This window comes from Oncorhynchus mykiss, chromosome 4 (assembly GCF_057628025.1).
Source record: "Oncorhynchus mykiss isolate SJ-2025 chromosome 4, ASM5762802v1, whole genome shotgun sequence".
Classification (NCBI taxonomy): Eukaryota; Metazoa; Chordata; class Actinopteri; order Salmoniformes; family Salmonidae; genus Oncorhynchus; species Oncorhynchus mykiss.
The window spans coordinates 18,663,841-18,679,189 of NC_143025.1; the positions used below are offsets into that span (position 1 = coordinate 18,663,841).

Genomic DNA, 15,349 nt, shown 5'->3' on the forward strand with positions numbered 1-15,349 from the left:
GGTGGTGGTGGTGGTGGTGGTGGCAGTGGTAGTAGTAGTAGTGGTAGTGTTGATGATGGTGGTAGTGGCAGTGGTGGTGGTGGTAGTGGCAGTGGTGGTGGTGGTAGTAGTAGTAGTAGTGGTGGTGGTGGTGGTAGTGGTGGGAGTAGTAGTAGTAGTGGTGGTGGTGTTCGTGATGGTGGTAGTGGTAGTGGTGGTGGTGGTAGTGGTGGTGGTGGTGGTGGTAGTAGTAGTGGTGGTGGTGGTGGTGGTAGTGGTGGTGGTGGTGGTGGTAGTAGTGGTAGTGGTAGTAGTAGTGGTGGTGGTGGTGGTGGTAGTAGTGGTGGTGGTGGTGGTGGTGGTGGTGGTAGTAGTAGTAGTAGTAGTAGTGTTGATGATGGTGGTAGTGGTAGTGGTGGTGGTGGTAGTAGTGGTGGTGGTGGTGGTAGTGGTAGTGGTAGTAGTAGTGGTGGTAGTGTTGATGTTGGTGATGGTGGTAGTGGTGGTGGTGGTAGTGGTGGTAGTGGTAATAGTAGGAGTGGTAGTGTTGATGTTGGTGATGGTGGTAGTGGTGGTGGTGGTAGTAGTAGTGGTGGTGGTGGTAGTGGTGGTAGTAGTAGTAGTGGTGGTGGTGGTGGTGATGGTGGTAGTGGTGGTGGTGGTAGTAGTAGTGGTGGTGATGGTAGTGGTAGTAGTGGTGGTGGTGGTGGTGGTAGTAGTAGTATTAGTAGTGGTAGTAGTAGTAGTAGTGGTAGTAGTATCACTAGTTTGGCAATAGTATCTGCATTAGGAGTAGTATTGGTATAAATAGTTATAATAGCCTACTAGTAGGAGCAGTAATACTATAAAATAATTGTGGTGGTGGTGGTGGTAGTGGCAGAGGTGGTGGTGTTGGTGGTGGTAGTAGTAGTATTGGTGGTGGTGGTGGTGGTAGTGGTAGTGATAGTAGTAGTAGTGGTGGTGGTGGTGGTGGTGGTGGTGGTGGTAGTAGTAGTAGTAGGGGTGGTGGTGGTGGTGGTGGTAGTAGCAGTAGTGGTGGTGTTGGTGGTGGTGGTAGTAGCAGTAGTGGTGGTGGTGGTAGTGGTAGTAGTAGTAGTGGTGGTGGTGGTGGCAGTAGCAGTAGTGGTGGTGTTGGTAGTGGTGGTAGTGGTGGTGGTAGTGGTAGTGGTAGTAGTAGTTGTAGTAGTAGTGTTGATGATGGTGGTAGTGGTAGTGGTGGTGGTGGTAGTAGTGGTGGTGGTGGTGGTAGTGGTAGTAGTAGTGGTGGTGGTGGTAGTGGTGGTGGTGGTAGTAGTAGTGGTGGTGGTGGTAGTGGTGGTAGTAGTAGTAGTAGTGGTGGTGGTGTTGGTGGTAGTAGTATTAGTAGTGGTAGTAGTAGTGGTAGTACTATCACTAGTTTGGCAATAGTATCTGCATTAGGAGTAGTAGTGGTATAAATAGTTATAATAGCCTAGTAGTAGGAGCAGTAATACTATAAGTAGTAAAAGTATTATACTGTAAGTAGTAGCATTACTGGTATTGCTGGTGTGTTTGTGTTGAATCAACAGCTTGGGGATGATTGTTATATATCTGCTAAACTTGCTCTCTGCACCTTAATAATAAATCCCTTTGTTTAGATCCCCCGGCCCTCCACAGATGATAGCTTTAAACCTGTCTGAAGACTACTCCTTGTCCCCAGCTGTCACTCTAAACACAACACCTTAGGATCGAAGCAACACTTTGTTTCTGCTGCTCTGACAATCACTTCATCTTTCTCACTCCACTAATCCATTGTGCCTGTGTCCATCTGTCACTTGTCTTCTGTCCCCTTCTTTGTCTGTCTGCATACAATACGTGTGGCTGTGCTCCCTCCCATCCCTTTCTGTCATGTCTGCCTGACTGATACTGGCCACTCTACACACGTCTCTGGGCCTGCATCAAGGCTCATCACTACTGTCATTTGGCATTCTAAGAGCTGGGATGGCTTGACTAATCTCTCATTGTTTTTACTAAAACAGGGAATCAGCGGGTTCAACACTGGGAATAGACAAATAACAGGCATCTTATTATTTTCTCCAGCTTGGACCAAAGAGGCTTTATCACATGACTTCTCCTGAAGCGTTCCAAAATGGAAAGGGATTATTAAAAAAAAAACTACATTAAAATCCCCATAATGTTGTTATTTTATTTTCCCAGCTTCTAAAAATGAGTTGGTTCCTGGCCAACCTCAAACACAACATTAAAGAGCAGAGAGCATTTCTCACTGAAACGTCATCACTCTCGCTCTCCTCCTTTCTCCTTGCCCGCTTTCTCCCATAGTACTCTGCTCTGCAGGATATGGCAGTCCTTTAAGAAGCACCATCCAAAATACACTGAGTGTACAAAACATTAGGAACATGATAGAGACTGAGCAGGTGAATCCAGGTGAAAGCTATGATGTCTCAATTGAGACATGGATTGTGTATGTGTGCCATTGAACGGGCAAGACAAAATATGTAAGTGCCCTTGAACGGAGTATGGTAGTAGGTGCCAGGCACACCGGCTTCAGTGTGTCAAGAACTTGACACAACTGTGGGAAGCATTGGAGTCAGCATGGGCCAGTATCCCTGTGGAACGCTTTTGACACCTTGTAGAGTCAATGCCCCGACAAATTGAGGCTGTTGTAAGGGCATAACAGGATGCAACTCAACATTAGGAAGGTGTTCCCATTTTCTTTTACACTCAGTGTAGATAGGCCTCTCTCCTCCTACTTAGCTCCTACTTTGGGTATAGGTGAGAAGGTGCTGTACCTTTACCGCCTTACCATCTATGTCTTTTAAAGAGAGAAGTCAGCAGATTAAAACATGTTCAACTAGCTCACTAGTTATTATTGCAGGTATTTTAGTGACCTAAATCATTTCATCTTTGGAAATGTATCTTCATCTTACTTTGCTGTCATGCTTAGCCAAACAAAGCGAACAATAAAGTATTAATGAATTAAAAGCGACTCGTGCAAGGTCTCCCTTGAAATACAAAGATTTTTAAATCAAAGGATTTCCTGGTTAAATAAAGGTTAAATAAATAAGACAAATACATTCTTCATTTCTTATTTACTGACAAATTATTCAAGTTGCACAGTTTGTGTTATAATAGTAAGATACAGAGCCTTCAGAAAGTATTCACACCCCTTGACCTTTTCCACATTTTGTTGTGTTACAGCCTGAATTTAAAATTGATTAAATTTAGAATTATTGTCACTGGTCTACACACCATACCCCATAAAATCAAAGTGGAATTGTTTTCTCAAAATCTTTACAAATATATAAATAATCTAAAACTGAAATGTCTTGAGTCAATAAGTATTCAATCCCTTTGTTATGGCAAGCCTAAATAAGTTCAGGAGTAAAAATGTGCTTAACAAGTCACATAATAAGTTGCATGGGCTCATCACTCTGTGTGTAATAATAGTGTTTAACGTGATTTTCTCGGTACCCCACACATACAGATAATTGTAAGGTCCCTCAGTCGAGCAGTGATTTTCAAGCACAGATTCAACCTCAAAGACCATGGATGTTTTCCCTGGTCTTTGTAGTTGAATCTGTGCCCGACTGAGGGACCTTACAGATAATTGTATGTGTGGGGTACAGAGATGAGATAGTGATTTAAAAAATAATGTTAAACACTATTATTACACACAGAGTCCATGCAACTTATTATGTGACTTGTTAAGCACATTTTTACTCCTGAACTTATTTTGGCTCGCCATACAAAGGGGTTGACTACTTATTTACTCAAGACATTTCAGCTTTAATTTGTAATTCATTTGTAAAAATGTTGAAAAACATCATTCCATTTTGACATTATGGGTTATTGTGTAGGCCAGTGACAAACAATCTCAATTGAATCCATTTTAAATTCAGGCTGTAACACAACAAAATGTGAAAAAGTCAAGGGATGTGAATGCTTTCTGAAGGCTACCACAAAATCAGTGAAGTCACTGTCAAAAACATTCTGTGATGTTACAACATGGACCCAAACTCAAATGTATAAATTACAAAGCATACTCAAGAGCTTTCTTCATCACTCTGTGGCACCATGACCAAATCACAACCCGAAACAAAATACACTGTGAATAGGGGGTGTAAAATAAAACCTAACACAAATGGTCATCCAACCCAAGCCTTAATACCGCAGACATCCTTGATGGTGACCTCCAGTCCAGACAACGGCTGCAAAACCACCACTGTGAAATCACCCACAACCAAGGTTAATGGAACCCAATTCATTTCATATGCATGTAGCTGGAACTAGAAGGGTTATCAGACAACGTCTCAAAAGCCAGTCCATGTTTTCCCATAGACTTGCCCGTGTCCCTACTCTAAGCACCCTCTGAAAGCAACAACACTGGGTGAAAAGGCTACATATATTAACATGACTCGTTTTTGATATTCTAGAGCTATTCAAGCATTTCCAATGCATATTTAGAGTTTTGTGGATTTGCACCATATCCTGACATATTCTGAATCCAGATGTGTCTTTCTGACATAGGGATTACTCCGAATATCACATATTTCCTACGGCCGGACATGTATTCATTCACAATATCCTGAGCTAAGAGACATCCTATTTTCTCTCTTCATGTTGACAAATACTGACTGTATACATCGCATATCTGTGTTTTCTCAGCACATTCAAGTTAATAGGCTAGATTGATTCCAGAGATGCCTCTCTTGGCTGAAGTCCATATCCTGATCTTGATATGCTTTTTGGTATGCTGAAAATAAGGATGATTTCTGATGCATTTCTGAGTTTTCAGCATATGCTCAATATGAACTCCATATTTTTCTTTCATGCACACATTATTTTTGGATTCTCTCCCGATATTGACTTATTACATATCCTGAGAAAGGCCTACAGTGCATTCGGAAAGTATTCAGACCCCTTCACTTTTCCCACATTTTGTTAGTTACAGCTTTATTCTAACATGGATTAAATAAAAATGTTCCTCATCTACACACAATACCCCATAATGACAAAGCAAAAAACAGTTTTTTCAAAATCTTTGCAAATGTATAAAAAAAAATTAAAACAGAAATACCTTATTTACATCATCATTCAGACATTTTACTATGAGACTCAGGTGCATCCTGTTTCCATTGATCATCCTTGAGATATTTCCACAACTTGATTGGAGTCCACCTGTGGTAAATTCAATTGATTGGACATGATTTGGAAAGGTACACATCTGTCTATCACAGTTGACAATGTATGTCAGAGTAAAAACCAAGCCATGAGGTCAAAAGAGTTGTCCGTAGAGCTCAGAGACAGGATTGTGTCAAGGCACAGATCTGGGGAAGGGTACCAAAACATTTCTGCAGCATTGAAGGTCCCCAAGAACATAGTGGCCTCCATCATTCTTAAATGGAAGAAGTTTGGAACAACCAAGACTCTTCCTACAGCTGGCCCGCCCGGGGAAACTGAGCAATCGGGGGAGAAAGGCCTTAGTCAGGGAGGTGACCAAGAACCTGATGGTCACTCTGAGAGAGCTCCAGAGTTCCTCTGTGGAGATGGGAGAACCTTCCAGAACCTTTCTCTGCAGCACCACCAATCAGGCCTTAATGGTAGAGTGGCCAGATGGAAGCCGATTGACATCTCTGGAGAAACCTGAAAATAGCTGTGCAGCAACGCTCCCCATCCAACCTGACAGAGCTTTTCTGCAGATAAGAATGGGAGAAACTCCCAAAATATAGGTGTGTCAAGCTTGTAGCATCTTACCCAAGAAGATTCGAGGTTGTAATCGCTTCCAAAGGTGCTTCAACAAAGTCCTGAGTAAAGGGTCTGAATACTTATGTAAATGTGATATTTCTACTTATTTTTTATAAATTTGCTGTTGCTTTGTCATTTTTATAAATGTGATTTTGCTTTGTCATTATGGGGTATTGTGTGTAGATTGATTATAATATATATTTTTTAAATCCATTTTAAGTAAAGGGGTCTGAATACTTTCTGAATGAACTGTAAAAGCATGTTTAACTTGACTTTAGCTATATTTCTTAGATGATAAAAGCAAGACTGGATTACGTTCTTTACATGCAGCTTGATCTTTAGGTCAGGGTCAAAGAAGACAAAGGTGTGTTGCCTTAGGCTTTACATTGATGGACAAATGACCAAAGCTATTTACAATCTGGGTTATGGCAAGGTGGGTTCCAAATAAAACAACCTCTGATTGCTACCATTAAGCTGGAGAAAATGGTCAGACATCCAACATTTTATGTCAGCAAGACACTTTGATGGTTAGCTACGCTAGCTTGGTTAATGGGTCTGATTGGTAAATAAAGCTGTGTGTCATCCGTCTAGCAATGAAACTGAGTGTTATGATTGCGGGTGATGTCACCAAGCGGAAGTATGTACATGGGGGGAAAGGACGGGGCCCAGACTTGAGGGACACCATAGTGAATAGGTGCTGGGGACGATACCCATGCTCACTGAGAAACGTATGCCACATACACTACCGGTCAAAAGTTTTAGAACGCCGGCTCATTCAAGGGTTTTTCTTTATTTTTACTATTTTCTACATTGTAGAATAATAGTGAAGACATCAACACTACAAAATAACACATATGGAATAATGTAGTAACCAAAAAAATGTTAAACAAATAAAAATATATTTTATATTTGAAATTCTTCAAATAGCCACCCTTTGCCTTGATGACAGCTTTGCTTTGATGCCAAGAGTGTGGAAAGCTGGCAAAGGGTGGTAGTGTAGATATGACCTGAACCTGTCGAGGGAAACGCCAGAGATTCCCACCCACTTCTCCAGCCGGTCAACAAGGATGTTACGATCAATAGTATTAAACCCAGTATAGTATTAAACCCAGCACTGAGATCCCAAAGAACTAGAATAGAGCATTCACCGGCAGCCAACATAAGTTATTTACTGAATTAAAGCCGTTTCTGTGCTGTGGCATAGCCATGGTAGCCAAAAGAAATGGGCAACTGGGCCTGCCCAGCATTTTTATACATGATCCTAAGTATGATGGGATGTTCATTGCTTAATTAACTCAGGAACTACACTTGTGAGGAAGCACCTGCTTTCAATTTACTTTGTATTTCTCATTTACTCAAGTGTTTCCTTTATTTTGGCAATTACCTGTAAGTACATTTGCTCCCATCTGTTTTCCCAGAGGGGTTCCTGTCATACCTTGGCGCAGCGCCGTGATCCTTAGCTCCTTCCATATGAGCAGCTTCAATATGGAGGAGAGGGGCATCCCTTTAAATCACATACTGTATGAGAGGTTTGGAAAGATTACTAGATTTGTTTTTGTCAACACTCTGGTACAGTTACATAATCTCAGTGGGGATACTGGTCTTGTCTCTTTTTAATACCATTTGATTTGGGTGGGCCTATATGCTCTTACAGCATCCTGTAGCTTGAATCTGCCTCCCTCCATCTCTCCATTATTGCTGGGCTACTACCCCCACTGTGGAGCCCATCCATCAGAGTGGGGAAGAAAAAAATGTAACTTGAATAAATATTTCATTAGATTATTCCTATGATTTAATGTGCTTCTGACTGGCTTGAGTCTACGGCAATATCTTTGGTCCATTTATAAATGCATTAACACAATGATCCTCCTGACACTAGCTTAATATTGATACTCAGCAGGCAGATGAGAACAGACATGTTTGTATTGCCTGTCCAGTATGCTGAATCACTCCTGCCACCCATCCTCCTCTCATCAAGTGTGTGTGTGTATGTGTGTGTGTGTGTGTGTGTGTGTGTGTGTGTGTGTGTGTGTGTGTGTGTGTGTGTGTGTGTGTGTGTGTGTTTTCAGTCTACACAGCTAAACCTGTATCTGTATTCAAAAGCAGATCTGATAAGATTGACACAACCTATGCAACAATAACCCTCTTACTAGCCACAGAACAACACAGAAAAATACATTTGAAAATGGCTTTGTGTAGTTTTCATGTGCGAATCCGCAAATAATTAAACTGCTAGCATACCTAAATCAAGAAAAATACAATTGCAACCTTCAGGTAGCCTTCACACACACAGAGAAAAAATGAATATTATACTGAAAGCCTGTTGTGTGAGTGGAGCCTAATTAAAAACAACAGGAGAAGTTTTCACTGTGAGTGATAAATCCAACATCAGGAAATAGTCAACATATTAATACCAATTGGATGACAATAAATGGCTGGCCATTGACAGTACAGGCAGAATAAATCATTTGAAGAGGGAGACTAGACTGCATGTTTAATTGGCGAAGGCAGCCACTGTTTAGGGAGACTAGCAGCTGATCACCCGAGAGACTGAAGCTTCAGACAATGCACATTTGCTAATCCTCTCGAGTCAAGTTATTATAGCCACGCATTATTATCACGCTTCACAAACTAATTCCTTGTTTTCCCTGATGGATTACCAGAAAGAATCGGTCGAAGGGAAGGAAGGAAGGGAGGAAAACAACAGACTATGAATATAATGTAAATCAAAATGACAAAATATGACACACAACTAGTCAGTATTTGTAAGGACCATTTTGGTTCGATGAATGCAATTTTGCTTCTCTGGAAAATGTGTGTGTGTGTGTGTGTGTGTGTGTGTGTGTGTGTGTGTGTGTGTGTGTGTGTGTGTGTGTGTGTGTGTGTGTGTGTGTGTGTGCGAGCGAGCGCGCGTGTGTGGGTGCACGTGTGCGTGCGTATGCGTGTGTGTGTGCGTTCGCGCGTGTAATTTTGAGGAACAATTAAACTATTAGATGACATTCCTAATCATTTTTCGTTTATAAAGCATTGACAATAGAAAAAGCAGTGAAGTGCAGAGGACTAGTGCTAGGATGATTTCATACTGGAAATTGTGTGGCCAGGATTTATTACATTCCAAGTAAACTGATTCAACTAAACCCTGGCTATTTGACATGAATGAATAAGAATAAAAATGGACTTTGACATTAATATTTTGGGTCTGACCTCTAAAATGATTTACTTGAATGGGAGTACTAATCATTTGTATTATTGTTTGGAGAACGAGTAATTTAATCCGTTAAATGAGTTGATGAGATAGGTAATTCAATTTGATTTTATTATCACATAATAGCAGAGACGATGCTTGTCATATTTGAGGAAGTAAGTATTCACTAACAAGAATGTAGCCTTGATTGTATAATATTTCCACAGAAATGGCCATGTTCCAAATAAAATCTATACATTTACATTGATTAATTTAAGAGGCAATGTTTTACCTTTAGTAATATTCCTTCACTAATTAGTTTGAGGTAAAATGCTTATGCGACTTCCGTACGATAAAACAACAAAGGCATAAAGTTAACAGGGGTATTTCAGCACGGAAGGCATAAACCCACAGTACTAAGAATAAACGCAAAAAAAACTTGTTATTGAAAGCTTTTGCATAGAACATTTTCAGGAACTTGTTTTAATTGACAGTAACTTTGTAAAATGTCATGATAAATGTGCCAAATTGATGAAGATAATAAATTAAAGAGATCGAACCTGTACATTGTAAACTACAGCTGTTGATGTCACGACTTTTGTCAATGTACAATTCAAGACTCATCAGTGAATCATCTTTCTGACACACAGAGAAATTCTGCTCATATATTCCATATGCATTCCACCATTCAGGGCCTGACTTCAATTATAACACAACAGTTTGTTGAGAACCAGAACCAAGTACTGCAATCCTTATGTAATGCAGTACAATAACGTTTTATTCTTTGCACACAAATACTGTCTAGTGTGTGAGGTTGAGAAATACTCCTATTATACAGACAAGCACACACACACAAACAAACACCTCTCACAGAATTATAGCCCTATGTAGGTGTGGGGCATACTAGAGTCCTCTCTAGCGATTGACCTCTGATCTTTGATCACTAACCATAGGTGAGAGAGACATTTGGCATAGCATGAGCTGAATGATTGCTGGCTAGTTATTTAACTTCATTAACAGAGACACATTGGAAGGGACATATTCTAGGTGTGGCTCATCACTTACACCAGATTTAGTTTGACATCAGAAATGACAAATGTGATTTACATTTGACCAGCCTTATCGCACCTGTGGATAATGTCAAACTTGATTTTGGGTTGATAATGTTGTACACCCATCAAGACATTGTCCATAATGCAGTATGTCTATAATTATATTTTTACTTTCAGAAACGTAAACGCTTCATGTTCATCGTAGCCTATTTGGAACGGCAGAAATGTAAACGCTTCATGTTCATCGTAGCCTATTTGGAACGGCAGAAACGTAAACGCTTCATGTTCATCGTAGCCTATTTGGAACGGCAGAAATGTAAACGCTTCATGTTCATCGTAGCCTATTTGGAACGGCAGAAATGTAAACGCTTCATGTTCATCGTAGCCTATTTGGAACGGCAGAAACGTAAACACTTCATGTTCATCGTAGCCTATTTGGAACGGCAGAAATGTAAACGCTTCATGTTCATCGTAGCCTATTTGGAACGGCAGAAATGTAAACGCTTCATGTTCATCGTAGCCTATTTGGAACGGCAGAAATGTAAACGCTTCATGTTCATCGTAGCCTATTTGGAACGGCAGAAACGTAAACGCTTCATGTTCATCGTAGCCTATTTGGAACGGCAGAAATGTAAACGCTTCATGTTCATCGTAGCCTATTTGGAACGGCAGAAATGAGTGAACATAATGGCATAATAATGCCAGGTGGCTGCAGGTAGCTTAGCGGTTAAGAGCGTTTGGCCAGTAACTGAAAGGTTGTTTGTGTGAATATCTGAGCTGACTAGGTGAAAAATCTGCCGATGTGCCCTTGAGCTAGGCACTTAACCCTAATTGCTCCTGTAATTCGCTCTGGGTAAGAGTGCCTGTTAAAATGTGTCAAAAGTGGCATTTACCTGTGATGTTTATATTTCTCAATATCACATAGACTGCTAAGCAGGGAAAGCCTTTATCTCAGGGCTTTCATTTGGTCACAAGTCGTGCTGCTGCTCCAGTTTCAACTGTTCTGCCTTATTATTATTCGACCATGCTGGTCATTTATGAACATTTGAACATCTTAGCCATGTTCTGTTATAATCTCCACCCGGCACAGCCAGAAGAGGACTGGCCACCCCACATAGCCTGGTTCCTCTCTAGGTTTCTTCCTAGGTTTTGGCCTTTCTAGGGAGTTTTTCCTAGCCACCGTGCTTCTACACCTGCATTGCTTGCTGTTTGGGGTTTTAGGCTGGGTTTCTGTATAGCACTTTGAGATATCAGCTGATGTACGAAGGTCTATATAAATACATTTGATTTGATTTGATTTGACAAGTCAACTGATTCTGCCATATCCTTTCCTGCTCAACGCGTTTGGGCTGTCAGGACCATGGACAGCAACGGAGGCCCAATTCCCATTGATGGAAATATCAACTAACATGGTGCATATTTGAACTTATTATAGCCTTATTTGACCATTAATCACAATTGTGTCATTGTAAAGATTTTTTTAGATCTTGGTGTCTGGACAGCATTTGGTTTTACACTAAATCCATGGAAGTATGCTATGTAGGCTAAATTATCCTCTGTAATACTGTAACATCAAAAAGCCTTAGTTATTGGTGGCTACAGTTTCCATTAAGAAGTTTGATGATGATGATGAAGATTATGATGATGGATGATGCCCTACACTGTATTAGAAAACAAACATTGAATCTTAAAGCTGCAGTATGTACATTTTTGCACAACAAGACCAAATTCACATAGAAATGTGTTATAGATCTGTCATTGTCATTGAAAGCAAGTCTAAGAAGCAGGAGATCTGTTCTATTTGCGCTATTTCTATGCTCCCCCTCAAGTTTTGTTTTTGTGTCTTACACCTTCAGTTTTGTATGTCATCATCAAACAGCTGAAAATACAATACTTTTGGTTATGCAAAATATATTTCACAGCGATGTAGATGGTACAATTATTTTTTTACATTATACTTGTTTGTTTTGTCACATAAACTGAAATTATGTGAACTATTAGAATTTCAGCAACAGGAAATGTTGGAGAGTTTCTGCATAGCGCATCTTCAAAGGGATAGTTTGGGATTTTGGCAATGCAGTTTGAAGGAAGTGTCTGACAAGCATTAGCGCAATGACTGCTACTGTAGCACGCTAGCTGTTCCTGTAGACTTCCAGCCATTGTGCTAACGCTAGCAAAACTACCTCTCACTTCCTTCATATTCAATGCAAATACATAAAAATGGTATCCACGAGTTCATCCGCCAATGGGGATAAAGGGAATCGTTGCCTAAATCCCAAACTATCCGTTTAACATTGTATTTTTGTTGGTGGCTTATTTACACCCACGTCCATAAACCCAACATGGCAACACACCATAGCAGCAGCAACACTGCTGGCTGCGCGCAGTAAACGTTTGTCACCTCTTGACAGTCCTTGCGTCCCTATTTTGTACATTTTGGCACCGAATTTATTTGGTCTTGGGTTTAGCTTCTACTTGAGCAGCACATGGTGGGATGTTACAGAAAGCATATGGATAAATAAAGGATGCTGCCTGTACCTACAATTTGGGAGAGTCAAGGGGAGGTTCTTTTAAAATGTATCCCTTTTAAGCGCCTCTGCCCCAGTTCTGAGAGAGCGTTGTGAAAATACAAATACATTGGATACATGTATATGAAATATTATCACGTTTGAAGTCTGTAAACACTCAAGTCGTTTGGATGTGTATGCGTGAAAGCAATAATATAAGCTAAGAATCAGCGCGAGATCACTACAACTATGAAATCTCCATATGTGCATGCCCATGGCCACATTAGAATATTTGGGAACATGAGACCACGATGATTAAAAGTAGCCTAGGTTATCATGCATGTTTGACGAAAAATAGTATGCAATAATTATTCCTACAATACTCTACAATCATTTAGAGAGCTAAATGTTGAGTTAGACACACAAAAAAAAAATGGTGCGTAATGCAAGAGTCGCCAGCCATTCGACTGGCAATTGAAGGCTACGTAATATTGTAATTAAACGAAATACAGCTAATTGTATTAGGCCTTGCTATATGCCATTGGATGGGGAGGGGGGGCACACGTTACCTTTGTGCATGCCGGTGTATCGGTCCTTTAGAACTGTCAGTTCGTGGATTTTCCCGAACTGTTCAAACAGAGGTTTCAGGTCTTTTTCCTCTAAGTTCCGCGGTATCTGCCCGATAAACAGCTTTATGGCATCTTGGTCTTTCATATTGCCGCTCTCCGGATGAATGGAAATGGATTCTGACCCGTTCATGGGTTTAGGAAATGTGATCTGAGAGTACTGGTGCTGGTGAGGGATAAGTAGTAGTGGTTGTTCGGTAGGTGGTGCCCCAGGTCCAGTGAAAACCAGGCTGGTGTGAGCGGGATGGGGCTGATGTGATTGCTGCTGCCTTCTTGTTTCAGTCTGAGTGAATCTGGCCATTCTGAGCTGGGAGCACACTGGATAATAATGACAACACAAACACGCACTGAGAGAGAGCAAGCACTCAGCTGGAAACCAGGCTCACCTTCTATCTAACACACAATACTATTCTGTTAGCAGCACTAACGATGACATCACTTTTCTATGATAATGAGGTAACCTTCAAAATAAACACCCGCATTTCAAAACATTGCAAAACTCATTCAAAATATCTAACATTTTGATCAATTTTTATTGTTCTTATAACCAAATACAAGAAGGAATTTATGGGGAAAAAAATGTAATATGTTTAAAAAAAATAATAATTTAAGACCGCTATTGAAAAATACAATGTTCAGACTGGTATGTTAACAATATTGGGCTTATAGTGAAAAAAAAGCTATTATTTGTGCAAATGTAAAGTGTTGTTGGGAGTACTCAGTAGGGTCTGTAGAATCTATATAGGGTGTCATTTCATTGGGCACTGAATAATACGGAGGGTTGCTGGCCTTTTACTACATTCCATTACAATGATCTTTTAAAAGTATATGTGATATGTCTTTAGCGAGTCAGCAATTACAGTCTGTCTTGTGACAGCAAAGAGGTTATGCCAAATGTTTCTAGAACAGCCAACAACTGGTGGGGTTTAGCATGTGATAGTGAACTTAAACTCACATTGGACAGTTATAGCCATACATTAGATTTCCAACATATAGTCAGTAGTAGTAATTGCATTACATTAAATCTTAAAATGCTGGATTTTTAAAGCCAGCATGAAAGAGAATTAAAGGATATACAACTTTCAATTCAGAAACATCAGGCATTCCAGTATCTGCTAATGCATGGTGTTGAGATGGAAGTGACACTAAACTATACAAATGCGTGCCCCCATTTTAGAAAACAGTCAGAAGGTATTAGTTGTGGTGTTTATGTGTGCTGTTCTCTAAAGCAGTCTTATCAGAGCGCAAAGTAAATACGCTTTGTCACAATGGCATGCGAGAGTATCTTTTACATGAGTTAACGGAGGGGAAATTGCTTAATTGAAAGAAGTTAAAGAAGTTTGAAGAATACTGCAGACTCTCTTTTAATGCATTTTAAACTGTAGAAGTGTCATTTAAAAATAGTACACGCAAAACAACAGTCTCAACGTCAACAGTGAAGAGTCGACTCCGGGATGCTGGCATTGGGGCGGCAGGTAGCCTAGTGTTTGGAGCATTGGACTAGTAACCGAAAGGTTGCAAGATCAAATACCTGAGCTGACAACTTAAAACCTGTCGTTCTGCCCCTGAACAAAGCAGTTAGCCCACTGTTCCTAGGCCATCATTGAAAATAAGAATTTGTTCTTATTGTCTTGCCTAGTTAAATAAAGGAGAAAAAATTGTAGGCAGAGTTGCAAAGAAAAAGCCATATCTCAGACTGGCCAATAAAAATGAAATATTAAGATGGGCAAAAGAACAAAGACACCAGACAGAGGAACTCTGCCTGGAAGGCCAGCATCCAGGAGGCACCTCTTTACTGTTGACGTTGGGACTGGTGTTTCGCGGGTACTATTTAATGAAGCTGCCAGTTGAGTACTTGTGAGGTGTCTGTTTCTCAAACTAGACACTCTAATGTGCTTGTCCTCACGGTCAGTTTTGCATCGGGTCCTCCCACTCCTCTTTCTACTCTGGTTGTTCTGTGAAGGGAGTAGTACACAGTGTTATACAAGATCTTCAGTTTCTAGGCAATTTCTCACATGGAACAAGAATATCAAGAAAAGACTGATGGGTTTCAGAAGAAAACTCTTTGTTTCTGACCATTTTGAGCCTGTAATCGAACCCACAAATGCTGATGCTCCAGATACTCAACTTGTCTAAAGAAGGCCAGTTTAATTGCTTCTTTAATCTGAACAACAGTTTTCAGCTGCGCTAACATAATTGCAAAAGGGTATTTCTAATGATCAATTAGCCTTTTAAAGTGATAAACTTGGATTAGCTAACACAATGTGCCACTGGACC

At 40.4% G+C, this 15,349-nt stretch overlaps 1 protein-coding gene across 14 annotated transcripts in view; it reads right to left on the minus strand.

Moving 5' to 3' along the window:
* Positions 1-13,485, minus strand: part of LOC110521425 (CUGBP Elav-like family member 5) — a 358,349-nt gene extending 344,864 nt beyond the window's left edge. For all 14 annotated transcript variants that reach the window (XM_090231305.1, XM_090231303.1, XM_090231302.1 and 11 more), the window contains exon 1: positions 13,016-13,485. In XM_090231305.1, the coding sequence (XP_090087431.1) occupies positions 13,016-13,373 (358 nt within the window). In that variant the 5' untranslated portion in view covers positions 13,374-13,485. The remainder of the gene's footprint in view (positions 1-13,015) is intronic.
* Between the last annotated feature and the right edge of the window lie 1,864 nt (positions 13,486-15,349).